The sequence below is a fragment of the Piliocolobus tephrosceles genome, chromosome 18 (genome assembly GCF_002776525.5).
Source record: "Piliocolobus tephrosceles isolate RC106 chromosome 18, ASM277652v3, whole genome shotgun sequence".
Taxonomy (NCBI): Eukaryota; Metazoa; Chordata; class Mammalia; order Primates; family Cercopithecidae; genus Piliocolobus; species Piliocolobus tephrosceles.
In genome coordinates this window covers 2917263-2945235 of record NC_045451.1, presented here as the reverse complement: position 1 = coordinate 2945235, position 27973 = coordinate 2917263, and the positions used below count along the sequence as shown (strand labels likewise).

Here is a 27973-nt window from a genome sequence, read left to right as displayed (position 1 = left end):
TCTGTCTTAGCAAGCCTTAGAAAACAGTGGGCTGTCTTCAATTCCAGTTGCAGCACATCCTAATGACTCCAGCCATGCCAAGACCTCTGCACCACAGGTTCAAAACCCAGATGTTTCCAGCGTTTCAAATGAGCAGATGGACCCTACAGACGCAGAGCAAGAAAAAGAACAGGAAAGCCCGGAGAAACTGGATAAAAAAGAAAAAAAAATGATAAAGAAGAAATCACCATTTCTACCTGGTAATTTTGCTAAACTTTAAAGTTTAGACATTGGGATAGCGTATTTCTGGTTTTTAAGAAATATGCCCTTCTTTTTTCCTCTGAAGGTGGTGGGATATGTTTGTTGAATGTTTTGTAGCTAGCTGTAGTTGGTTGATATTTAAAAATAAAAATAACAGCCATAAAATTTCTTAAATTTATCTCTTCTCCTTAACCTGGCTTCTTTCCTGTATTCAGTTTGTCCTGACTCCTTGCCAGGGCTTGAAAGCTTATTGTCTCTGACTGTTCTCTCTCTGCTCTGCTTAGGTGCCTCCTCTCCACTGAGATCCACGGCTTTGCTTCAGTTTTTCTCACCCTTGGTGCTTCTGGCATCCAGCCATGTGATTCTAGTAGCTTCTGACTAGTCCTTTCCTCTTCTTCATCAAAGGACCCCTGCAGCACAGCTCCCTCCTCCACACGTCACCCTTTCCCGTTACACTCCAAGATCCATTTCTTGGCTCCTGAGTATCCTATCACCTGTCCAGCCTGCATTTCCAATCCTTCCTCCCTCTGTGCTTCTAGGCACAAACTTATTATACATCATACTGAAACTGGATTCCTACTGTTTCTAGGCGTCCCTGCGTTTCTGCACATCATGCTTTCTGCAGGTTTTCTGCAGCAAGGATGCCTTCCTTTTCAAAACCTCTCCCTCTGGTCTCTGTCAAATCTTGGCCATCATTCAAGCATCGTCAGTGCTCCGTCATTCAAGCATCTTCAGTGCTCCTCCTCATGGACGGACTCTGAGAGGTGCTTTTCCTTGTCCTATCTCCCACAGCACTTAGAGTGTTTAGGATTCCTGCATTCCCTCATGTTAATTGTGCACAGATGCAGTGTAATGTCCCTTCTAGGTAATAAGCTCTTTCTGGCCGGGAATACAGCCTTTTCTTTTCTGAACACTCCACAGTGCTCAATATTGCTCTTTCTACAGGAGCAGGAATTTACTACATCTTTCTTGAAAAAGATTCCTGTCTTTTTGGCAAAACTGTTCCTGTAAAAACCTTTCCCAGGTGTCTTGGGGAACAAGTGCATTCTTGCTACAAAGCATGGAATAACATTGCCATTTCTGTTAACACTTCTTTCCTAGAATACATTTTCTCATTTATAACATGATTGTGAAGTTCTTGTTTCTCAAACAACACAAGTCCTGCTCTTCTTCCCCTTGATCTGGCCTTCTTCTCCCCAAGTGAAAGACAGGATGCTGGAATCTAAGCAGTTTCTCCCACACAGTTTCCTGGTATCTAGCAGGGCAAGAAAGGGAAACAGGAGCCATTTCCATGTATTTTGATTAGCTGTGTGGTAGCCTTCCAGGTTACAGGTGTGTTATGTGTTCCTGATAATCTGATGCAGATGTATTACCCGTATGCGAGTGCCCGCCTGAGCCCCATGGGCCACTGTCTCTACTTATTGTGCTAAATTAGATGTGTTCACCTGGGCAGCAAGCCACTGAGTGAGGAGCCATGTCAGACCTTCTCCTTCCTGAAAGTACCACATAGCCATGATCCTTAGACCGAGAAGGTGAGCGCCACCCCGTGGTGCTCCTTCCAGACCTTCACCCGCATGTGCTGGAAGCAGCTTTCTCCCTGCACCAAGTGCTAGCCAAGGAATTCCACATGGAATTGCAGGAAACCTTCCTGTACGGTGTTCTAGGTTGGAGTGCTGTGTTTACAGAGTTGGTAACGATTAGGTAATTTCTGGACTACTTGAATCAATCAAATACACATGTAGAATACTGAGCAAGTGCACGCAGTTCTAATAATTACCCATTACATTCATGGGATCCCTAGTACAAGTTGGAGCCAGTGCTTTTTTTTGTTTTGTTTTGTTTTTGTTTTTGTTTTTGCTAAGTGACCTGTCTAATATGGTTATGAGAAAACCATGGGGACTTTTTTTTTTTTTTTTTTGAGACTGGGTCTTGCTCTGTTGTCCAGGCTAGAGTACAATGGCGCGATTATAGCTCAGTGTAGCCTTGAACTTCTGGGTTCAAGCAATCCTCCTGCCTCAACCTCCTGAGTAGCTGGGACTGCAGGCATGTGCCACCACATATGGCTAGTGAAAAACTTTTTTTTTGTAGAGCTGAGGTCTTGCTATGTTGCCCAGTCTGGTCTTAAACTCCTGGCCTCAAGTGATCCTCTTGCCCCAGCCTCCCAAAATGCTGGGATTACAGGCATGAGCTACCACTCAGCCTGGGAACATGTTTCTATATAAAGATGTTCCTTTTAATTAAAACTTTTCAATGACCAGTGCACTTTTAACATAGTGATTCTATCTGAAAATGCCTCTCCAAGGATGAAATATCATTTGATATCTTAGAAAGACCATGAGGAAAACTATTCTTGTCTCGTAAGTCGTAGCATTAATTGCTTATAACTCACCTTCATTATGCTTCTAAATTAAGCATACTCCACCATGTAAAAGTATTGCTTTTGATTTATTCACTTTTATCAGATTGAATGTTTTTGGCGGGATTTGCTTTGTTTGAAGAAGTTATAGTAAAAATTTAACAATGCTTTTATAGTTATCATACAACTTGTGACACATAAATCATTCTAAACTTTTAGTAAAGTTTGAAATTTATGACCGGGCACAGTGGCTCATGCCTGTAATCCCAGCACTTTGGGAGGCCAAGGCAGGTGGATCATGAGGTCAGGAGTTCGAGACCAACCTGGCCAACATAGTGAAACCCCATCTCTATTAAAAATACAAAAAATTAGCTGGGTGTGGTAGCAGGCATCTGTAATCTCAGCTACTCGGGAGGCTGAGGCAAGATAATCGCTTGAACCCGGGAGGCGGAGTTAGCAGTGAGCTGAGATCATGCCATTGGACTCTAGCCCTGGCAACAGTGTGAGCCTCTGTCTCAAAAAAAAAAAGACATTTATTGTGGTGAAATACTGGCTATCCAGAAATCATGGTGAATGGTGTTTTGGAAAGCTGATGATTGATTCCTTTAAGGATGAAAATGGTATGGTATAGTGAAACTATTGTGTATGGAAACTTTTCTAAAAGTCATTGCATACTTTACCTTCTTAGATCAGAGTGTAATCTTGTTAACTTAGCCACTTCTTGATGACCTGGGGTCATCACTGTGAACTTCGGTATACTGTACTGGTCTGTAATTGACTGGCATCCTGCTGTCCTGTTTCAGTCCACGGGCTCCAGGATGGTGTGGCTCTTAGACTCATCTGCTTTTTAAAATCATGATCTCTGCAAATGTGCTTTTTAAAATTCCCTGTAACAAACCTTCTCCTACGTTCTTCTTTTGTTGTTTGTGGTCTGCCAAGTGCTTACAGCTCAGATAAATTTGATTTTTATAATTGCGTAAAAGTTAAGTGCAGGTAGCCCTTCTCCTTCTCCGTGGGGTCTGCATCCATGAGTGCAACAGACCTCATATCAGAAAATCCTCAGTAAGCGTACTGCAGTAAGCCCAAAGCAGTGTTAAAAATGCTAGTGTGAATGGCACACAAAAATGATTTTTTCCCCCTAAATTATTAACTGGAATTCTCCTTGTGAAGTAGACCCAAGGAGATGCAGTCCTTAGGGTTTCCTCCCTGGAAGAGTACTTTAAAGAATTCTCGTAAAACTTGAGCTTCAGGCTGCTGAAGCACTTGATAAAAGTCCTAAATCATTTCTGGGGCAGCATGTGAGGAGGGCAGGTTTCCTTGGTGAAGATGCTCAGTGCCTCCTGGGCTGCATCTGCGATGCACTGTTCTCAGTGTCGCTGTGTAACCACATCAGCCAGCACTGTTTGTGCATCTGCCAGGATAGAGATTTGTTTTCAAGGTTCTGGGAACCACATGGGGGCAATGCGCTTATAAACAGGAGCAAGAAATTCCATAGTCCCTCTGAACCTCCCTGAGGTTCTCAACTTTGAAGGACAAAACCTATTTCTGTGCACTTGGATCTGGATATTCAGCTGCTCCTGTGAGAAAGTAACCAGCACTCATTCTCTGTTCTCTGTTCCTTCACTCATTCCACTGCCTGTGACTGACAGAAGGGAGGCAAAGTAACTCCTCCGCAGCATCTGCCTTTCTCAGCAGCCGACTGGTTGTTTTCTTCTGCTGGTCAGAGCAATTCTTCAACAACTGCATGAGCAGAGGCATGAGCATCTGTCATAAAATGGGGATACCTGTGTCGTAGGCTTGGCTGTAATCTGCTTGATAAAAGGAATGAGTTGCTGGGGGTCTCTTCCTTCCTAGTCTTTGAGCACATGTCTGAGCAGACAAGAGGAACAGAAGGACTTCTTCCTCCAGGCAAGTAATCATGCAATGAGGAGGAACATGGGAACTCTGCTTCTGAGCATATCCTTCTGTAAGCCACAGCTGAGGGCCGATGAGAGTATCTGTAAACAGCTCAGAGCCTCGGAACAGTCACGCCATTCCCCAGGCTGCTTGCTGCTCTGGCAAGTCCAGCAGCGTGGTGGAGGCAGTCTGTTATAGATGTTTCCCTTTCTTCCTCTGCTGTCAGCATCAGTGTTCCTAACAGAAGTTTAAATTTGTCCATCAGTGGAGTCCATGGATTCCTCAGTTAATGCTTGCTTCCTTTTTGATGGGTGTTTGCTGTCCATAATTGGTACTCCAGCTGTCTCTTAAACAAATAGTTGATTGTTCTTCAGTAAGGACTGCTAATGCTTCTCAGTGGAGAAAGCCCTGATAAGTCTTCTGTTCTATTCAGAATATCCTCAATGAAAGGATTCATTGTTTCTTGAGAGATCTGACAGATCTGAAGAACTGCTAAGCAGTTCTGCTGCGTGCTTTTGCACTACAGTGTTGCAGACTCCCTGTGATCTAAGAAAGCCATTAATACCCACGGAATGTGTTGAGGTTCAGCTGTGAAGAACTTTCCTATCTGACAAGTTCCGAAAACCTCATGTCACAGATATATGCTGATAAGAGTTTACGCCTGACATTACCAACAGCTGTGTCACATTTGCAAAGCATTAGCCATTGATCCAGCACCTGAGAAGGAGGCACCATGTGATCTTGGAGGAGCTTCTGCCAATTTCTATAGCAAGCTTGCTGCTCCTGCAGCCTCTATAAACCGTGTAGCCTGCCAGTGCTGCGGTGTCAAAGTATAAACTGCGCAGGAGCCAGCAGTAACTGGTGAAGCTTGAGCTGGCTTGTCCAACAGTAACTTCTGTTGTTTTTTATCGTTGACAAACATGGCTTCATCGTTACTCTCATTTTCAAAGATATGGTCTTCATCATAAGTTCCTTTGTGACAACTAACATGATTGCTGCTGCACCAGCTTTCTATTGATCTGAGAGCACTCTAAGATGTTTCAAAATCTGAACATAATCACAGCAGAAGCCAGTATCTTAGAGGAGGTCCTGTCGTCAAGAGCTGGTCACCTCAGTGTCGGTGCCACCCTTGTTTCAGCAGCTCCTAGTGCCTCTTGAGCATCTTGATATTCCCATTCTTAATTCACATAGTCCAGCTAACTATCAGTGACTGTCTCTTTCCTGCGACCAGCCAAGAAAACCTGGCTAGAAAATCAACATCATCTTCCTGGTCAATGCTGAAAAACCCAGCAGACTGTAGTACTTGTTAAAAAGATTCTACTGGCCAGGCATGGTGGCTCACACCTGTAATCCCCGCACTTTGGGAGGCCAAGGTGGGTGGATCTCCTGAGGTCAGGAGTTCGAGACCAGCCTGGCCAACATGGTGAAACCTACCTCTACTAAAAATACAAAAATTAGCTGGGCGTGATGGTGCGCACCTGTAATCCCACCTACTCAGGAGGCTGAGGAAGGAGAATGGCTTGAACCTAGGAGGCAGAGGTTGCAGTGAGCCACGATCACACCACTGCACTCCAGCCTGGGTGACAGAGTGAGACTCCATGTCTAAATACATAAATAAATAAATAAATAAAAAGATTCTACTAGCTGCATTTCATCAGCAGGATCCGTTCCTCGATTTACAGTTTCAGATATCCAGTTGCATGCTTCTCTTGGCCCAGTCTTAGCAGCATATCTATAAATCTGTCATTAGTTGAGGGCCAGGTTTATGTAAGAGGCTGTGTTAGTCTGTTCTCATGCTTGTAATAAAGACATACCAGAGACTGGGTAATCTATAAAGGAAAGAGGTTTAATTGACTCATAGTTCCACATGGCCGGGGAGGCCTCACAATCATGGCGGTCACATCTTACACGGCTACAGGAAAGAGAGGCGTGTGTAGGGTAACTACCCTTTATAAAACCATCAGACCCCATGAGACGTACTCACTGTCAAGAGAACAGCAGAGGAGAAACCCACCCCCATGATTCAGTTTCCTCCCACCAGGTCCCTCCCAGGACATGTGGGGATCATTAGCATTCAAGGTGAGATTTGGGTGGGGACGCAGAGCCAAACCATGTCAGAGGCTTTTGTGTGAAGCCCCGAGACCCAGCACTGACCTGTCACTTCTGATTTGTATAATGATTATTTGGTAAGATTTGCTGCTGTGGTTCCACCAGGTTTGAATGAAGTGTTCCCAGTGTTCTAGTAGGTCTGCTACTGAGAGAGTGTTTTTTTTAAAACAAACAAACAAACACATAAAAAACAAACAAATGCTGGCTGCAGTGGCTCACACCTGTAATCCCAGCACTTTGGGAGGCAGGGGCAGGCAGATTACAAGGTCAGGAGATGGAGACCATCCTGGCTAACATGGTGAAACCCCATCTCTACTAAAAATACAAAAAAATTAGCCAGGCATGGTGGTGGGCGCCTGTAGTCCCAGCTACTCGGGAGGCTGAGGCAGGAGAATGGCGTGAACCCGGGAGGCGGAGCTTGCAGTGACCTGAGATTGTGCACTCCAGCCTGGGCGACAGAGCGAGACTCTGTCTCAAAAAACAAAACAAACACACACACACTTAGGCTGGGCAGTGAGATATTCTGTAACAAAAGCCAAGAAGGTGACTCGGGCTGTTGTATTTTACGTAAAGGTCTTCTCTGGCTGGGGAGTCTGCATTTGTGTGTGACATTGAGATATGAGTCCCTCTCTAATTAGTTGTTGGATAGTAGTTACTTCTGAATATTTGATGTTCTGGTCCTTGAAAGCAGAAAGACTTTGTGTCGCCATGACTGTCTTCTGGGCTAGAACTTCTGTATGTACCTGTCAGGCATCTGGGGGAATCTTCTGATGCTCCCAGCAGGCCAGGGTCCTTTGTTGGAACCAGCATTTGGATTTTGCCCCAAAAGAGCAGGCACATCCATCCCAGGTGCTCTACTTGGAATTTTCTGATGACAGTAGGTGCTCTCCGATCCCACAGAAGAACCCACAGATGTCTTTCTGGTTACTACCTTGCCCCTGCCTGCCTACCCTACCCGTGTCTGGCCAGCGGCCTTCCTCTTTGGTCATCCTCGTCCTCCTGCTGGCCCAGTTAATGCTGGAGATCAAGTGACTGGATGGCCCATGGCACCTTCTCTTGCATGGGAGCTAACTGAAGACTGAAGAGAACACGTCTAGGCTTTTTTTCTCTCCTGCCAAGAAACTTTCTGCAGCATGTAAGGCTTTCTGTAATTTAGCCCTGCCTGCACTTCTGACTTGCTAGTCCCACCAGACATCCTTTACCCCAGCCATATTGAACTAGAAGTTTCTGGGACTTACCTTCACACCTGGCTTTTGCTACTGCTTTTATCTGATAAATGTACCTCAGACTGTGTCCTTCTTGGCAAATATCTGCCTTCGAAGCTCACCCACAGGGCCACCTTATTTCTGCAGAAGTTTCTGAGCCTTCTCCTACGGAAGTAATCAGCATTGTCTTTGCATTCCTGGAGTGCATCCGTGCATACATCTGTCTTGGCACCTCTGATGCTCTGCCATACATGCTTGGTTACACTGCCCTGCCCACTTCTCCCCTAGACCACAGTCCGTTCCGGGGAGGATGCCTTTTGATGCCTGGCATGGCACTTGGCACTTGTCATGCTGTGCTTGAAGTAGCACTGGGAAGACAGACTTCCTTGTGACAACTGCACTTAGGTGCTAGGACCGCATGGACTTCACTGGCCATCTGGTCCTGGGCAAGTCAGTTAACTTTTAAGATGTCAGCTTCTCATCTGTAAGGTGGGACTAAGGATAGAATAAATGAAAGAGGAGCAAATGGCAGGATCCATGTAAAGTGGACAGCATGGTGGTACCTGACCAATAATAAGTGCTTAGTGAATATATGTGTTTTAAAATTAAATAGGTGAAACATGCTCATGCCACACAATTCAAAGACACAGTCGTGTACACAGAACTTCTGTGAGGGGTCTTCTGCCACCCCTCCCCAGGGAAGCTCACCACTACTGTCTTCTGTGTCTTTTAAACAAGCACAGGCATCTGTGTGATTATTTTCTAGGAGGACGAGTGACTTCCTTCTATGAGTATAGTATAATGTGATTATATTTTTCAGGTTACTTTTTTCCACTTGATATCTTATTTTTCAAAATGCCTGAATAATGTTTCATTTTGTGAATGTATCGTAATTTAACCAATCTGCAGCCATTGCTAACATGAATGATGCTGCAGTGGCCATGAGTGTAGCTGCATCATTTCACACATGTACGTTTATCTGTAAGGACATTTCAGTTTTAAAAAAATTTCAGTCTTAGTGGAAATGTTTCAAAACAATACAAGGAATTCCCATATACCCTTCATCCATATTCCCCCAAATGTTAACATTTTACTACAAATGTTTTCGCTGTTTACCTATATTTTTCCTGAATTTACTAAGATGACTTGTAGATATAATGCCCTTTTAACTGTAGATACTTTAGTGTCTATTTCCTACAATCAAGGACATCCTTGTACATAATCATAGTAAAATCATCAATATCAGGAAATTAAAATTGACCCAGAACTATTGTCCACTGTACCGACCTTGTTGAAATTTTATCATTGGTATCAGTAATGTACTTGATAACAAATGAAAGGATTTTGTAAACAGTTACACTTTCCTTTTGGTGAAAAGGAGTAAGTTTTGATAAACAGTTAACTTTCATGTAGTCATGTAGATTTACCTTCTACAATTATTGGAGCACCTGTTTCCCCACAGCCTTTTCAAGAAATTATCAAAATTTGGGGACTTTTTTTTACTCATCTGATAGGTTAGAAAATGGTGTCTTATTGTATGTTGAATTTGTATTTTTCTTACAGGGGTAAGGTTGAGGCTTTTCATGTTAAAGAGTACCTGTATTTTCCTATAAGACTAACTCTTGACTTCTTTTGTCCATAGGTATTAAAGATGATAGTATTTTGTGACCTGTATTTGTGGGGTACAGTTCACTCCTAGACAACACAAATTTGAACTCCAAGGTCCACTTATATGCAGGTTTTCTTCCGCCTCTGCCACCCTGAGAGAACAAGACCCCCCACTTCCTCAGCCCACTCAACATGTAGACAGAGGAAAACCACTTCCACTTAATGAATCGGAGATGTATTTTCTCTTCTTTATGCTTTTCTGAATAACATTTTTTCTCTAGCTTTATTGTAAGATTAGAGTATATAATATGTATAAGATACAAAATATGTGTTAACTGTTGATGTTACTGGCAAGTCTTCTGGTCAGCAGGAGGCTATTGATAGTTAAGATTTTGGGATATCTTATAGGCAGATTTTAAACTGCATCGGGGGTCAGTGCCCCTAACCTCTGAGTTGGTCAAGGGTCAGTTGTACTTTTTTTTCTAATTTGTTTACCTTTTTGAGCTGAAAAACTTTTTTAACTGGGGAGAAATTTATACATATATATATAGCTAAGTTTGTCAATATTTAATGACTTTGGGCTTGGGTGATATTTAGACTTCATCACGGACATTATGGATCACTTTCTCTTATATCTGACTTTTATAATTTAATAGGTTTTTTTTTTTTGAGACAGGGTCTCACTTTGTTGCCCAGACTGCAGTTCAGTGTCACGATCACAGCTCACTGCATCCTCGACCTCCCAGGCTGAAGCAATCCTCCTGCCTCAGCCTCCCGAGTAGTTAGGACTATAGGTGTGCACCACCACACCTGGCTAATTTTGTTGTTTTTATTTTTGTAGAGACAGAGTCTTGCTATATTGCCCAGGCTGGTCTTGAACTCCTGGCCTGGAGCAGTCCTCCTGCCTTGGCCTCCCAAAGTGCTGGTATTACAGTCATGAGCCACTGTGCTTGGTCATAATTTAATGTTTTAAACTAAATCTTTGATTTAATCTTTTATATATATACTTATTGAGATGGAGTTTTGCTCTTGTTGCCCAGGCTGGAGTGCAATGGTACAATCTTGGCTCACCATAACCTCTGCCTCCCGGGTTCAAGTGATTCTTCTGCCTCAGCCTCCCGAGTAGCTGGGATTACAGGCATGTGCCACCATGCCCAGCAAATTTTGTATTTTTAGTAGAGACGGGGTTTCTTCATGTTGGTCAGGCTGGTTTTGAACTCCCGACTTAAGGTGATCTACCCATCTCGGCCACCCAAAGTGCTGGGATTACAGGCGTGAGCCACCGCACCTGGCCTTACTATTTGAAGAGGAAAGCTACTGCCCAACTCCAGGAAAGCTTGCCATGTGGGATTGCAGATCTAGCTTTCCAGATCTTTCCATTTGTCAGAGTTGGGAATCTGGATTCCATTTTCTTTTTTAACATTGTGTGGGTGAAACAAAACATATGCAGGCCAGATTTGGAGACAGCTTCAGTACTTCCAGTTCGTAGTCTCTGTTCTAGTCTATTCCCAGATACTAGAACCTGGTGGCAGATTTAGATTGTCATCCTGCGTAACTTGAGATATAGTTTCATTTTGGTTTGGAAAAAAATCTGATTTCTGGGGATTGGTGTCCTAATTTTCACTAGTAGATATTATAGTCTCTCAGACCCTTTTATACCTTGCATTTTTGATTTGTCATGATAAGGCCTTTAGGTAATTATGCATATTTCTGAATTAATTTTTACCTATTAATTTTAAGCAGTCTTAAATTTTAGATATCTTTATGTACTGTCACCACAAATGTCTCACCTTTTAAAACCAGTTCCCTTATTTCCTTGTCCATATGTACCCCCGTGATTTGTGTCTGTGCCTTTCTTTGTTTTTATTTACATTCTGTCACTGTGTTTAAAAAATGTATTATTTTTCATTCTTTTTTTCTACCTTTCTTTCTTTCCTTTTTTTCTCTTTGAGACAGGGTCTGGCTCTGTCACCCAGGCTGGAGTGCAGTGGTACAATCATAGCCCACTGCAACTCCTGTGTCCTGGGCTCAAGTCGTCCTTCCACCTCAGCCTCCTGAGTATGTGGGACCACAGGCATGCACCACCACACCCAGCTAATTGTTTTAAAATTTTTTCTGTAGAGACAGAATTTTGCCATGTTGCCCATGCTGATCTCAAACTGCTGAGCTCAAGCTATCTGTCTGCCTTAGCCTCCCAGAGTGTTGGGATTATGGCCGTGAGCCACTGTGCCCAGCCCACCTTTCTTTTTTATGTGAATTATTCTTGCAAAGAATATTGTATTCGAGAAAGTACGTTTTCTATCTTTACAGATTTACTTGCATATATGGAGAATTCCTTATATTTAGTGATAAGACAGAAGGAAACAGGTTTTCTTTTTCCCTAAGAAAACTGTGTTGGTACAGACACAGTTAAATAAACTTGACTTAAAATGTTCTGGTGAATTTCATTAATGTGGCCAAAATCTTTCTGATTTCATGTGGATTCGTTATGTGAGTTATCTGTATAGTCACTGTAGATGCTACCTTAATTTCAGATGAATAAGTCTAATCAAAATTTTTAAAAATGAAGTGATTCTAAGTTTTAGTTACCTGCATTCAACCAAATTCTCAAAAATATTAAACGGAAAATTCCAGAAATAAACAGTTCATAAGCTGTAAATTGCTTACCATTTCCCTGTCCACTGTCCTCCTCCATCCCGAGAGGGGTGAGGGAGACACAGGTCATCCCTTTGTCCCACCCACTCATGCTGCTGCATTCGCCACTCAGTAGCTGGCTTGGTTCTCAGATGGAAAGACTTAGTATACATAGGGTTCCCTACTATCTGGGCTTTCGGGCATCCACTGGGGTCTTGGCACTGTTTCCTGCTGAAAACAGAGGGACAGGTGTACTTAACTTTATTTCCATCAATTTGTGATTTTTTTTCTATTAGAAATAGTTTTAAACTTGATTCAAAATTGAATAATATGAGAGATCCACTTATATTTCATCATTAATTGATACATACTATTTATTTGTCTTAACTATTTACAAATTTCCTTTTATAGCATATGAATTTACCATTTCTTAATATTTGCATTTCTATTATTTTTTATTGGTGATATCCAAGGGGCCTGATAAATACTTATTCCAGCGGCATTCCTTCTCTTCCTGTTCCCTGCGTTAAGCATGGGGTCATTCGATCCCATCTACTTTCATTTTCATTGAAAGGGAGCCGACTGCGTCCTGGTGCTGCTGGACCTACAGAGTCGATCACCTTCTCAGTGGGCGCTCTTTCTCAGACACTGTGAACTGTGTTTTTCCCGACTGTTAGGGCTTTCAGCGAGATTAACTCATAGCCCTCGATAATGTCAGTGATCCTGGGAATTCCAAGCTTTCCCATAACTGATCATGCGTGCACCTTTCCGTCGGGACCGCAGGGGGCCCTGGACCCGACACTGGGCGGGGCGTCCAGGCCGAGCGGGACGTGTCCTCTCCCTTCGCAGGCTCCATCCGTGAGGAGAACGGCGTGCGCTGGCACGTGTGTCCCTACTGCACCAAGGAGTTCCGCAAGCCCAGCGACCTGGTGCGCCACATCCGCATCCACACCCACGAGAAGCCCTTCAAGTGCCCACAGTGCTTCCGCGCCTTCGCGGTGAAGAGCACGCTGACAGCCCACATTAAGACGCACACCGGCATCAAGGCGTTCAAGTGCCAGTACTGCATGAAGAGCTTCTCCACCTCGGGCAGCCTCAAGGTGCACATCCGCCTGCACACAGGTACGGCCTCAGGGCTGGGCCCACATGGGCACTGGCCACTGGGGCGGCACACAGTACTGCACACATGTATCAAACACAGGTATGGCACACAGTAGGCGCACAGGTACTACACACAAGTACTGCCCACAGGGGTTGCACAAAGTATCACACACATTACTGCCCAAAGGTATGGCCCACAGTGCTGCCCCCACACAGGCACTGCCCAGAAGTACCAAACACAGGTACTGCACATAGTACCCAACACAGCACTTTGCACAGGTGCTGCTCACAAGTGCTGTCCTCAAGGACTGCACACAGTATCGCACACAGGTATGGCCCACAGTGCTGTACCCACACTGGTACTGCCCACAGAGACTGCACACAAGTACCAAAGACAGGTACCAGACACAGTACCACACACAACTATGGCCCACATGCTGCAACGACATGGGCCCTGGCCACAGGGGCTGCACACAGTACCAAACACAGGTACTGCACACAGGTACTAAACTCAGTATCAAGCACAGTACCAAACACAGTACTAAATACAGGTACCACACACAGGTACCAAACACAGTACCACACACAAGTATAGCCTGCAGTGCTGCACCCACACAGGCATTGCCCACGGGGACCACACACGGTACCAAACACAGGTTCTGCACACAGGTACTAAACTCAGTCTCAAACACAGTACTAAATACAGGTACTGCACACAGGTACCAAACACAGTACCACACACAAGTACAGCCTGCCATGCTGCACACACACAGGCATTGCCCACAGGGACCACACACAGTACCAAATACAGGTACTGCACACAGGTACCAAACTCAGTGTCACACACAGTACCAAACACAGTACTGCACACAAGTACCAAACACAGTGCTAAATACAGGTATTGCACACAGGTACCACAGTACCACACACAAGTACAGCCTGCAGTGATGTACCCACACAGGCACTGCCCACAAAGATCACACATGGTGCCAAACACAGGTACTGCACACAGGTACCAAGCATAGTACCAAACACAGTACTACACACAAGTACCGCCCACAGTACCAAACAGTACTGCTCACAGGCATCATGTGCAGTACCAAACACAGTACTGCACACAGTACCAAACAGAGTACTGCACACAGGTACAGCCTGCAGAGCTGCACTCACACAGGCACTGCCCGCAGGGACCACACTCAGTACCAAACACAGTACAGCACACAGGTACTGCACACAGGTATGGCCTGCAGTGCTGCACCCACACAGGTACTGGCCACAGGGACCACACAGTACTGTGCATAGGTACTGCACACAGCTACTGCACATAGTACCAAGCACAGTACTGCACACAGTAAGCAATACAGTACTAAACACTAGCGTGCACAGGTAATGTGCACAGGCACCGCACATAGTACCAAACACAGTACTGCATACAGTACCCAACACAGTACTAAACATAGTATACACAAGTACTTACTGCCCACAGACACTGTATGCAGTATCATGCACAGCACTCCACACAGTACCACATACACAGTACCACACTTAGGCACCAAAGACAGTACTGCACACAGGTACCAAACAGTACTGCCCACAGGTACCGCACACAATACCCAACATAGTGCTGCAGACAGGTACTGCCCACAGGGACTGCACACAGTACCACAGACAGTACTGCACTTAGGTACCAAACACAGTACCAAACATAGTACTGCACACAGGTACCAAACAGTACTGTGCACTGGTAACACACACAGTACCAAACAGTACCACATATAGGCACCTCACACAGTACCAAACAGTACTGCACACAAGTAGTACATAAGAGTACCAAACACAGTACTGCACACAGGTACTGCCTATAGTACTAAACACAGTACTACACACAAGTACTGCCCACAGGGACTGCATACAGTACCACATACAGTACTGCATATAGTACCACACACACAGTACTGCACTTAGGTACCAAACACAGTGCTGCACACAGGTACCAGTGCTGCCCACAGGTACTGCACACAGGTACTGCACACAGTACCAAACAGTACTGCACTCAGGCATCATGCACAATACCAAACACAGTACTGTACATAGGCACTGCCCTCAGTACCAAACACAGTACTGCACACAAGTAGTGCATACAGTACCAAACACAGTACCACACACAAGTACCACACGTGGTACCAAACACAGTGCCACACACAGGAACTGCCAATAGGTACTGCACACAGGTGCTGAGAAGGGATTGAGTCACAGCACCTGGGGGAGCAATAATTGACTACTTGGAGGATACATTTCTGTCTTTTCATCAGCACTTGTTGAGTCTTTTCTATAGGCTGGGCATGAGGTATCTACAGGTAAAGAAAACAGGTGCAACCTTGATCTCCATGGAGCTAAGGATTTGCTGGGGGAGGCATTAAAAACAAGCAACACTTACAAATGAACGTAGAATTAGAGGTTGGAAAGATACTTCTGTCCGGATCAGATTTAGATTTAGACTGAGTGAGCCTTTCTGAGGACACAACCTGTAATCTATGTGTGATCTGGGAAGACCTGAAGACTGTAGCTGGGCCGGGGGAGGACCAGGGACCTGTTTGTATTGAGGCTTTCTAATCAGTATTAAGATGTGAAATCTTTCATTATGGAGCTCCATTTTTTTAATGACATATTTATTGAGATGTAATTTACATATCGTAGTATTTACCATTTTAATGTGTACAATTCTGAATTGTACACCCTACACCACTGTCTGATTTTGGAACGTTTTTATCACCCTGCAAAGAAACCCTGTACTCATTGGCAGTATCTCCCAAATTCCCTCAGGGATCCTCCTCTGGGCTGAAAATGTGGATGAGTATTTGACAAAGCTGAAGTTACTCAATTTTGTTGTATGTGTTTCTTTGGAATTTACATTTTCGTTTGCTAATAAAATTGTAAAACAAGGAAATATTCTTTAGAAATGGGGCACAGTAGTAAGAGGATCATTAAGATACTAGTACTATTATCATCATTTACAATCAGTGACAACTACTGTTTACTGTTTATTTGCAAAATGTGAGACATTGCTAAGTGCTGTTTAAACATTAGCTTAAGTAATCTCAGCAGCAGCCCTGGAGGCAGGTGTCCTTAAGCCACTTTACAGATGATGACACAAGAGAGGGAGCATCCTTACATACTGTAAAGTCCTTAAGAACTACTATCCATATTTTACAATGTAAGACTTTGTCCTAAAAATACTAAATGTTCTTTTTTAACTTAAAATGCTCTCATTACATGCCTTAATATCTGTAATATGCACTGTATACAAACAAGGGACAATAATTTACAATATCCATTAAATTATAAGCATGGCTTAATAAATTGAAGGTTCAAATCAGTATTGGAAGTACTAACATTTTATGTTGGCATTTGCTGTTGAGATATAATTTCTGGAAATAATTCTAAAATGTGATTTCATTTTTATTAGGAGTTAGACCTTTTGCTTGTCCTCACTGTGACAAAAAATTTCGAACCTCGGGCCATAGGAAGACTCACATTGCTTCCCACTTTAAACATACGGAATTAAGGAAAATGAGGCACCAGCGTAAACCTGCAAAGGTTCGTGTTGGCAAGACGAACGTTCCAGTCCCTGATATTCCTTTGCAGGAACCAATTCTCATAACTGACTTAGGTAAGATGGATTGTAGGATGTCTTTACAATTTATCGAGTACTATTTTCTTTGGTATTTTGTGAATTGTGTATGCACATTTTGGTCTGTGTAGTTAAATAGTTTTTTAGGCATAGTATTAATGAAGTCTGTGTTAAGCCTTGTTTTGCTTTATGGGCTAGTATGTTTTACAATCAAGATTAACATCTAAGTTGTATCCAAACTACTACTCAAATTGTTTTCTTGGATTAGAGACAAATAATGTGTAAGTGAAAACAGTAGTGTGTAAGTCCTTATTGAAGAAACATTGCTACCTCAGTGGAAGCATCAAAAATGACAAGTGGTTTTTATGTGAAACACACAGTGCACGCTGTAGTTTTCATCTTTAGGTTCTTTGTGCTGTGTTACAGATTATTTGGTTTACTTTAATCTTCGGATTAAAAAGGAAAAGAAAAATCTGCCTGCTTTTCTTTTTAGGTTCAGTGTTATTATAACCAACCCAAACTATGATTTTGTTAACGATCTAGAAAGAAAACACTGCTTGTTAGAATCTTCAGAAAAATTATATTTGTCAGTGCTAGAACAAAACTTAAGAAACCTCATTGTCTTAATTTGTTTGAGCTCCTGAATCAAAAATACCACTAACTATGTAGCTTATAAATACTAGAAGTTTACTTCTCACAGGTCTAGAGGCTGGGAAATCCAAGGTCGTGGTGCTGGCAGATTGAGTGTCTAGTGAGGTCTCTCTTCCTCACAGATGGTGCCTTCTGGCTATGTCCTCCCAAAGGTCCTACCTGTTACTACATGAATTTTGGGGGCCACAAACATTTAGGCCATAGCACTTATTAATGTGTGAATTTACATTTTTATGCAGTTTCTGTATGTCACTACTTTCCTAGGAAAGATAATTCAATCTGTAAGCAAAATTAATATTAAACAAAGTATAATTCCTTTATTCTAAAGCATAACCTTTATTTACAATAATTGCAAATTATTGTATAGAGAGATTTTAGATTGTTAAAAATTTGGGGCCACCAATAAGATGATCAACAGCCATAAACTTGTGTGAATCTAAGAGTTTAACTTCAAAATATATAAACCAAACAAATTCAAAGAAAGGAAATACTCAAATTCTCAAGTGTAGTGAAAGATCCTCAATTAGACAGGTCAACTTAAATAAACACCTAAAACTGAAGATTTGAGCACACAAATCAAAAGGGTTACTTAATAGCTTTATAGAATCTTTTGCCTTAAATTACACACTTTTAATTATGCATGAAACATAAGTTGATCACATTCTAGGATACAGAAAAATTTCAGTGAATTCTCAGAAGTTGATTTTGTGTAGGATACAATCTTTGATTACAGTTCACTGAAAAACTTATAAAATAGCCATCCAAAATTTCATTACATGAAAAGAAGGACTCAAAACAGATACTACATACTACAGATATGAGTATTATATAAACAGATTGGATGGATCAAAGCTGTCCTAGGAAAAATTAAGACTTTTGAGTATTACTAGAAGATAAGACAGATTGAAAATAAGTGAAATATTTAACTTAAAAAACTAGGAAAATTAAAAGAAAGTAGCAGAAAGGAATTAATACAGCAGTTCCCAACCTTTTTGTCATCAGGGATTGGTTTTGCAGAAGACAATTTTTCCACAGATGGGGGCTCAGGGGAGGGGAATGGTTTCAGGGTAGAACCGTTCCACTGAGATCATCAGACATTAGATTCTCAGAAGGAGCGCGCAGCCTAGATCCCTCACATGCACAGTTCACAATAGGGTTTGCACTCCATGAGACTCTAACATGCCGCAGATTTGACAGGAGGCAGAGCTCAGATGGTAAAGCTCACTCACCTGCTGTTCACCTCCTGCTGTGTGGCCCAGTTCCTAACAGGCAGCCTGGGGCTTGGGGACCCCTGAATTAGTACATATGATGGAATTGGAGATAGAAGACAAAACTGTAGTGAACTGAAGTTTTACAAAACTTATAAAAATGAACAGAAAAAATAGATGACTTGTCACTAATAAAGAAATGTGAGAAAACATAGTATTAGGAATGAGAAGGAGATTGTAAGCACAGATACAAATGAGGTAACAATTGTTTGCAAATACTCTACAACTTTTTGCTAATATATTTGAAAATTTTGATGAAATGAATCTTTTCTAGAATAATATGCTTGGCAGGACTGACTGTAGAAGAAATAGAAAAGGAAATAGAAAAATGAATGTTTTCTAGAATAATATACTTGGCAGAATTGACTGTAGAAGAAATAGAAAACTCCAAAATACACAACAAATTGACAAGATAGTAAAAGATCATCTTCTCCAAAACACCAGTCTGGCTGGGCACAGTGGCTCACGCCTGTGATCCTAGCACTTTGGAAGGCCGAGGTGGGCGATCACTTGAGGTCAGGAGTTTGAGACCAGCCTGGCCAACATGGCAAAACCCTATTTCTACTACCAATACATAAATTAGCCAGGCATGGTGGCAGGCACCAGTAATCCCAGCTACTCAGGAGGCTGAGCCAGGAGAATGGCTTGAACCCAGGAGGCAGAGGTTGCAGTAAGCCAAGATTGCACCACTGCACTCCAGCCTGGGGAACAAGAGTGAAACTCTGTCTCAAAAAAGTAAAAATAAAAAAAAGTCTGATAATTTGATATATGAATTATACTAAGCTTCCTAGGAACTATAATTATTATGGTATTTAACTGTTTTTGAGCATAGAATGGGATCAAAACCCCCTTGGTAGCCTGGAATACTTTGATATCCTTGGCCAGTTTGGTTGCTTACAAAATGAAACAACAGACCAGTTTCTTCTTTCAGGTTGCCGTAAATCAAGTTATATACCCATGGGTTTCTTGACTTCAAGTTTTTGAATCTTCAGTTGAGTTAGAGTCTTGACTTTTCAGACATGTTTCGGGGTTAAAATGGGATATATTTTGCCTGTTGGCTTCACAGATGCCTGTGTCTTAGACCAGATAGGGGAAGCTGAATTCTTTGGTTTAGGCTGATGGAGACATATGAGGGAAATGATTGCTAGAGGGAGTTTCACACTGTAAATTGTAAAATATTGTAACTTTGTCTTATGCTTAATTTTATTATTTGTATTTGTGTTCATCTCTTCTCTCAGACTCCGAGCTCCTTAGAGGCTATAGAAAAGACTTGGCTGTCACAGTCTTTGGGGGACAGAGTTTGATCAAAACATGGTGAGATGAGGTTTAGCATAGAGTAGTGTTATGAGAGTAAGTGAAAGTAGAATGCTCATTGAGGAAGCTAGCGCTAGTCTAAGGAGTCCTTGACTGAGGGCACTGTAGAAGAGGAAACCTGTGTCCAGGGTTCTACCATGACTCTTTTTGAGAACCAGGCATGGCATTCAGTCTGCGTGTCCTAGGGAAGGTGGTGGGCATGGACTGGATGCCTGCATTTTTCTTCTTTTTTCTTTCCTTTCTTGAGACAGAGTCTCACTGTCACCCAGGCTGGAGTGCAGTGGTGCGATCTCGGCTTATTGCAACCTCCGCCTCCCAGGGTCAAGCGATTCTCCTGCCTCAGCTTCCTGAGTGACTAGGACTACAGGCCTGTGCCACCATGCCTGGCTAATTTTTGTATTTTTGTATTTGTATTTTTATTTTTAAGTAGAGACGGGGTTTCTCCGTGTTGGCCAGGCTGGTCTTGAACTCCTGACCTCAGGTGATCCACTCGCCTCGGCCTCCCAAAGTGCTGGGATTACAGGCCTGAGCCACTGTGCCCAGCCTGCATTTTTCTCTTTTGAGCAGAACGAGTTCTTAGGAAAAAATGAGACTGTGCTGTCAAGCACAGGGTGGTGTCAGAGCTGCCCGGAGAGAGGTCTTTGACACAGTTCTGGTTGTCCAGAAGGCTTGTGAGATGAGAAAAGGCTTGGCAGTCTTAGGGGTTGTGCTGTGTGGATTATATCACAAGGGAGAGTTCTGAATACTTTTTGAAAAGTAAGCAGGGTTGTGATGCAAGCTTCAGGAAGCATAGGTGAATTTCCTTAAATCTAATAATGAGCTAAGTGAAATTGGTTGGGCTGTCAAATTCCCTCCAGCTTTGTAATTGTTTCACTGTTGCGATTGGTGGCAGTGGAAAAAGAAGTGAAGATGCAAGTTTAAGAGCCATGGGAGTGGTTCTGATCATCAGGACTGGCAGATGCCAAGCCAAGTACAAGGGAGGGAAGGGAACTCTCAGAGGTCTGAGGCTCCCTAGCCTTAGGGACCAGGAGAAGACTGTTCCAGGCATGCAACTAGGAAGGCTGGGAGAAGTGGGTTTTAGGGGAAGAAATTGAAATGGAATCTGTATTTTTATGGAAAGTCAGGGAAAACAGAGTGTGTTCAGAGGTGCATCGTGCTAATCATTGCATAGAAGTTAAGGTACAACTGAGGGAGGAGAGAGGACTGGGAATGGAGAGCTGTAGGCAGAGGACAGAATCTTGGCCAGTGCTTCCTTGTCTGGGCAGAAGGAGCAGCCCGAGGCCGACAGAGGCTGATAGAAGAGTGTGTGCGTCTTCCTCTTAGCATTCCAAGTGACTCTTAAGGAATTCGAAGTTTACCCCTAAGTTTGTCCTGAATTCCTGATATAATGCAGTAGCTTGATCAAGTCATATTTATTAGATGGTCAGCCTGAAGGAATTCTTTATTTAGTAAATGTATATAAAATGTGAAATATTTAAGTTAGTAATTTTGTTGTTTGTAGATATCCCTTTAGTGATACCTGTGAAAACACTAACCTTTGTAGAACAAAAGATCGTGTTATAGTCACTTTTGTTTTCAATTTATTATAGTACCTAGTGTGCAGTATTCATACTGAATAAACAAGGTATTAAAATCTTGCTTATCCTGAATTTTGGACATAGTTATGTACATTCCATGTCAACAAATGCCCATATAGAAAGTAAATGTAGAAATTCATTAAAAATTGGCTGTGGAATCAAAGGAAGTAATTGTGACTAGATATTTCTCATGTTGAAAAAATGAACATTAATATATATTAATTTATAATGTTTATATTAATTTATAAATTAATTTGTAATGTTATATTATAAATATATTAATTTATTATGTTTCCCCATAGGTATTCTTTGAATAGCCAGTTCCTAACACAATTAAAATAGTTGCAACATTAGAGTCTAACATCAGAATTTTCATCTTCTGGGTAAAACATATGCCTTGTGATATTTAATTTTATTACTAGCATTGACAGTGAATTATGTCTGCTTTTCTTTTGATTTGTAGGTCTTATCCAGCCCATTCCAAAAAACCAGTTTTTCCAAAGCTATTTTAATAATAATTTTGTTAATGAAGCAGATAGACCATACAAGTGTTTTTACTGTCATCGTGCATATAAAAAATCTTGCCACCTTAAACAACACATCAGGTAAGGTAACGGATTCACAGGTGGAAATTTAGTACAATTAAACTGACTTAGTGACCTGATGACTTCTAGAAGTATTTAGGATGGTAGCATTAGCTTTTAGTATTTAAGATGTCTCATTTGACTCCAGAACATTTATTGGTAATTAATATTTTTATTCTTTAATGTCTTGACAAAAATATTCTACAAAATTGCCCCGGAATTTATGTATATGCTCATTAAATTTCAATGTTTGCAATTTCCAAGAAATATCAAAGAAGTATTTGGTTTATTGTTAGACTTCCGTTTGTTTTTCATGTGTGTTTATCGGAGTTTAATTCTTAGTTTTAGCCACAGTGAAAAGGAAGTCGAACCTTGATCATGAGAGACAGTGTGATGTCATGAAAAAAGTATAGAACTTCGAAAAGGGCTTGGCTTCTAGCTTTGTCTCAGTCGTGGGACTTGAGGCAGTTTGCTTAAGCACTCTTGAGTCTCAGGCTTCCTCACCTGTAACATGTGGAAAGCTCCGGCATTGCTGCTTAATTTTAAAAACATGTGATGATGAAGTGAAGTGAAATGCAAGAGTGCATTCTAGTTACAAAACATTATAAAAGTATAAGAAACTTATTCATTAAAATGTGTATTTTTTTTTTTAAGATCCCATACAGGTGAAAAACCTTTTAAATGTTCTCAGTGTGGAAGAGGCTTTGTTTCTGCAGGTGTGCTCAAAGCACACATCCGAACACACACAGGACTGAAATCTTTCAAGTGTCTGATATGTAATGGGGCTTTCACTACTGGTGGCAGCTTACGGCGACACATGGGCATCCACAACGACCTTCGTCCCTATATGTGTCCCTATTGTCAAAAAACATTTAAGACTTCACTAAATTGCAAAAAGCACATGAAAACCCACAGGTGGGTGTAATTCTGATGGTCACTTTTTATCATCTTTATAATTTCCAGTAGATGGTGGGGAGTGTTTTTAGGAAATAATTGTCTTTGATTCTTACACGATTATTTCTAGCTTGTACTATATGGGCTCAAGAAATGTAAGTATTAGTGTCTAAGGATCTAATGGGAGCCATAGACTGAAGCATTAGCATTTTCATTTTTAATTTAATAATGAAGCAGTTTATATTCTGTAAAGCTCTCTTTTAAAGCTGTTAGTTGATAGATGAAATGCTGGACTGTGTCTAGTATAGTCAGATAGTGAATATTTCAGAAAAGAGAATCTTAAAGACCCTGTGATTTCTAGGCCTGTCATCAGCAAATCAGAATGGTAATTATTCTGTGTTGTTGACTTTAAAGGATACATGTTTTAGATATTCCATAAACTTTTCGGCCGGGCGCGGTGGCTCAAGCCTGTAATCCCAGCACTTTGGGAGGCCGAGACGGGCGGATCACGAGGTCAGGAGATCGAGACCATCCTGGCTAACACGGTGAAACCCCGTCTCTACTAAAAAATACAAAAAAAACTAGCCGGGCGAGGTGGCGGGCGCCTGTAGTCCCAGCTACTCCGGAGGCTGAGGCAGGAGAATAGCAGGAACCCGGAAGGAGGAGCTTGCAGTGAGCTGAGATCTGGCCACTGCACTCCAGCCTGGGCGACAGAGCGAGACTCCGTCTCAAAAAAAAAAAAAGATATTCCATAAACTTTTCATTCAGCCTAACTTGTATTTCCACATGGTTGGAAGGCTAGCTCATCTCTATGTGGACGTAATCCAGAAGAGATGCATTTCTGACTAGTGCTAGGGCCTATTCGATGAGTATTTCTGTGAAGCTGCAGAATTCCATGTGGTACTGTAAAACCTGGGTAGGGTGACCACAGCTTAGGAGATGTGAAAGGGAGAGTCACTAGGCCTAAAGCTGCTGCCCTGAAACATTTGCTTTGAGACAGCATTTTAACCCAGATATGTCTGCCTGGATGTCGCCTACAAAGCAAAACCCTAAATATTAGAATAAGTTAACTGTGATAGTGTTTTTTGATATTATTGATCTGAATGCCCAAGCACCCTCAACAGAATTGACATTTTTGATTTCAGCATCATTGATTGCTTAGCTGAGAAATTTACCTGCTGCTTGAAACCACCCAGGGAGTGTGGTATTGGCGGTGTTATATAGTGGACTCCTGTCAATTACATATCCAGTTATACTTCACTGCATTTTGTGGAGGGAATCCTGTGCAGGGCACTGCATGTGTTTGGGAACTGGGGAACTCGGGGGCACATGGATATTGAAGATGCTTGTGTTTCTGCTCGCTGTAGCAGGGTGATGGGTCCCCAGTTGGCCCGAGAGCTTACCATGCTAAGAAGAATGGAGCTTGGGCGCTTGCTTGCTCAGTGGAATGTTTAAATCAAATCTTTTTTAGTTAGGAAGCCAGCCTTTTCCAGTGTACTTTTTGTGGTAGTATTGGGAATGTGGGTGTTCAGGCCCTTGTTTCCAGACCCAGTGACCAATGGCATAATTGCGGGGTCACCTTTATTAAGTGGTATATTGCATGGCCGTTATTTGTCATCAGTTTCGAGGGACACGTGTAGGAGATCAGTGTAGAGCTTTGAGAGGACACTAAGCAGATCAGCCTGTCGTTGGAGAGCCGCAGTGCTTTGCTTTTACAGATTGTGTGCACTTGGAATCTGCCTACAAGGAGAGCATCCAGCCAGGGTTTCATTCCTTTGTCTGAATTGTTGGAAATTCCCAAAATATCACATATACTTATACTAAAGATAGGTAAAGAAGGTTACTATAGTAAAATTTCTGGGAAAAAGCAAACAACCAAGGAAACAAACAGAAAACAAGCCTCCATCAGGTAGCATGTGGCATACAGGTGCTTAGGTTAGAGTGGCTCATACAGACCCCTGCATGCCACTGCGCTGCTGTGTGGAAGCATCACAGCGTAGGTGCAGGCGTGCATTTTCTGACTCTTCTCTATTATGCGACACATTTTTGTTCTCCTTTCCACAGTAAAAGTAGTTATGAATTGTCTATTTTGGATATTAGAAAACGAAGAGGGAAAATTTTGTTTGGAACTGAGAATGAAATTCTGAGTAGGCAGATTCCTAAGACACTGGGATAGAGCCCGTGACACAGCTTGTATGGTCTATGTGTTCAGAGGCAGAAGAGGGGACCAGGCGGCACTTTTTTTGTGTGTGTGGGTGTTTTTGTTTGTTTGTTTGTTTGAGACGGAGTCTCGCTCTGTTGTCCAGCTGAAGTGCCGTGGTGCGATTTTGGTTCACTGCAGCCTCCTGCCTCAGCTTCCTGAGTAGCTGGGATTACTGGCTCACACCCCCGTGCCTGGCTAATTTTTGTATTTGTAGTAGAGATTGAGTTTCACCATGTTGGCCAGGCTGGACTTGAACTCCTGACCTCAGGTGATCTGCCAGCCTCGGCCTCCCAAAGTGCTAGGATTACAGGTGTGAGCCATGCGCCCGGCCAGCTCTTTGTCTTAGATATTCTTTGTACTAGCCAGCCTGTTAGACAGATAATTGTGTGATATTTTTTCTTTCTTTTTTTTTTTTTTTCAAGTTCTCAGTTCATTGCTGAATTCATTGTTCATCTTTTCCTTTGAAAGAGAAATCGCTGACTTTGATGAATATATGCCGGATATACTTTGTGTGTGTAAATGTTGCTGGCAGCAACATTTGGATCATTGGTCCAATAAAGCGCCTGTGGCCTGGGCTGTGAGAGACAGTAGGCTGGAGCCTCTCTGTCTGTGCACCACATGTGTTGTCAGATTTAGATCAGTCTATAAAGGTGTCGTCTCATTTAGTACAATTATTTTTCTGAATACTTAGATTCATTGCCGAACTTGAGTTGGGAGAGTTTTACTTTTAAACACGAGACATCTTTTTAATGTTTTTAAACTATTAGGCATTCGGGTATGTGTTGTCCTTTATCCTCCCTTTGTGCCTCGTGTCTTGTAGCCGGTGGAAGCACTTAAAGATAAGGCAGAGGAGCTCTCTTCAGAGTTACTAATGTGTTCATTTTTATCTGAATTGCCATCATGACTTCAAAATGAAATCATTAATTAAAAATGTTACTTAATCAATGACAACTTTTTCACTGTAGTATCCCACGCAAGTAACCTTTGACAGCATCTAATCTGATGAACTGTCGTTAATTTTTCTGAAGATACGAACTTGCCCAGCAGCTCCAACAGCATCAGCAGGCAGCCTCGATAGACGATAGCACGGTGGACCAGCAGAGCATGCAGGCCTCCACTCAGATGCAGGTGGAGATCGAGAGCAACGAGCTGCCGCAGACGGCAGAGGTGGTCGCAGCAAACCCCGAGGCCATGCTGGACCTGGAGCCTCAGCACGTGGTGGGCACAGAGGAAGCAGGGCTGGACCAGCAGTTGACAGATCAGCCCTTGGAAGCAGATGAAGGTAAATGTTTCAGGATATTTAACTTTGAGTGATCCCAACAGAGTTTTACAGCCTTTCCCACTCATTGCAGTCCATTGATGTCTCCCGTGGATCACTGACTTTTAAAACAATTTGTGCTGTCTGTGAGAGAGATTGAATTTGAGTATTTGATATTATTCCATGTCCTCTTAAATTAGGTTTCTACTCTTCAATTTTATTAGATTTCTTAGGGGAAGTTCTTTTTTTTTAAACAAAAACAGAATGATCAGACTTCTTGTAGGAAATATTCAAAATCTTATTAGGAAGTAGTTGAAATTTTAGGACTACAGCAAAATCTACCATCCTTATTTTGATATAGGTGCTTCCAATTTTTTTCCATACAAATATGCAGGTGTGTGTGTGTGTATGTGTGTGTGTGTGTGTGTGTGTTTGGTATGCATATATAATTATATAAATAAGGTTGGGTGTGGTGGCTCACGCCTGCAATCTCAGCACTTTGGGAGGCCAAGGCAGATGGATCACTTGAGGGCAGCAGTTCAAGACCAGCCTGGCTGTGGTGAAACCCTATCTGTACTAAAATTACAAAAATTAGTTGGGTGTGGTGGTGCATACCTGTAATCCCAGCTACATAGGAGGCTGAGGCAAGAGAATTGCTTGAACCTGGGAGGTGGAGGTTGCAGTGAGCCAAGCTGGCGCCACTGCACTCCAGCCTGGACAATAGAGTGAGTGAGACGCCATCTCAAAAAAAAAAAAAAAAAAGAGTTGTACAAATAGGATCTTGCAGTGCATACTATTTTGTGACCTACTTTTATGCCCAGTATATTGAGAACATCTTTCAGGTGTACATCTGTGTGATCTTTAGTATTCTACAAAGTGCACTCCATGTAGATTCAAAGATTAATGTAGGTCATTGAACTGTTGGTGATTGGTCTGCAGTGAGATTAGGCTCCTGAACCAGAATATAAAGTAGTACATCGCTTCCTTCATCAGTAAAGTTTGGCTACAAAAAACAATGTCAGGTCAACTGTAGACTGTGTGATTAGTGGCATAGCTGGCTTGCGTCTGGCACAGGCTTCTTATCTCACACAGGGATGTCAACAAACAATGTGCTGACAAGTTTACTGTTTTGTTTTATGGATGTCTCAAATGTGTTTAGTTTTTGGGTAGGATTATACACTTATAATGTGGTGCCTGCAACCATGCACACCCAAAAAGGTTCTAAACAATTGTGGAATGTAATAGCATGTTAGAATATTGTTTAATGGAACAATGCCTAAGACAGATGCTAAAGGCTTTCAGGGATGATATTCTAGAAATGCAAAGAGAATGCTTTAAGCATATATATGTATATAAATTATCACTGTTGTCTCTTCAAAATAAGGTGTCTGATATTTGAAAACTCGCCAAAGTGTACTTTTGGGCAGATTTGCAGATGTGAAAT

The 27973-nt window shown here is 42.2% G+C and overlaps 1 protein-coding gene across 3 annotated transcripts in view; it reads left to right on the top strand.

Annotated features, from left to right (window-relative positions):
- ZNF236 (zinc finger protein 236) overlaps positions 1–27973 on the top strand; it is a 129323-nt gene that overhangs the window by 32193 nt on the left and 69157 nt on the right. For all 3 annotated transcript variants that reach the window (XR_004228588.1, XM_031934565.1, XM_023224779.2), the window contains exons 8-13: positions 11–239; positions 12898–13170; positions 16616–16819; positions 22054–22195; positions 22829–23089; positions 26300–26553. Coding sequence is in view for 2 of the 3 variants with exons in the window: in XM_031934565.1 (XP_031790425.1) it covers positions 11–239; positions 12898–13170; positions 16616–16819; positions 22054–22195; positions 22829–23089; positions 26300–26553 (1363 nt within the window). In the remaining variant the exon portion in view is untranslated. The remainder of the gene's footprint in view (positions 1–10; positions 240–12897; positions 13171–16615; positions 16820–22053; positions 22196–22828; positions 23090–26299; positions 26554–27973) is intronic.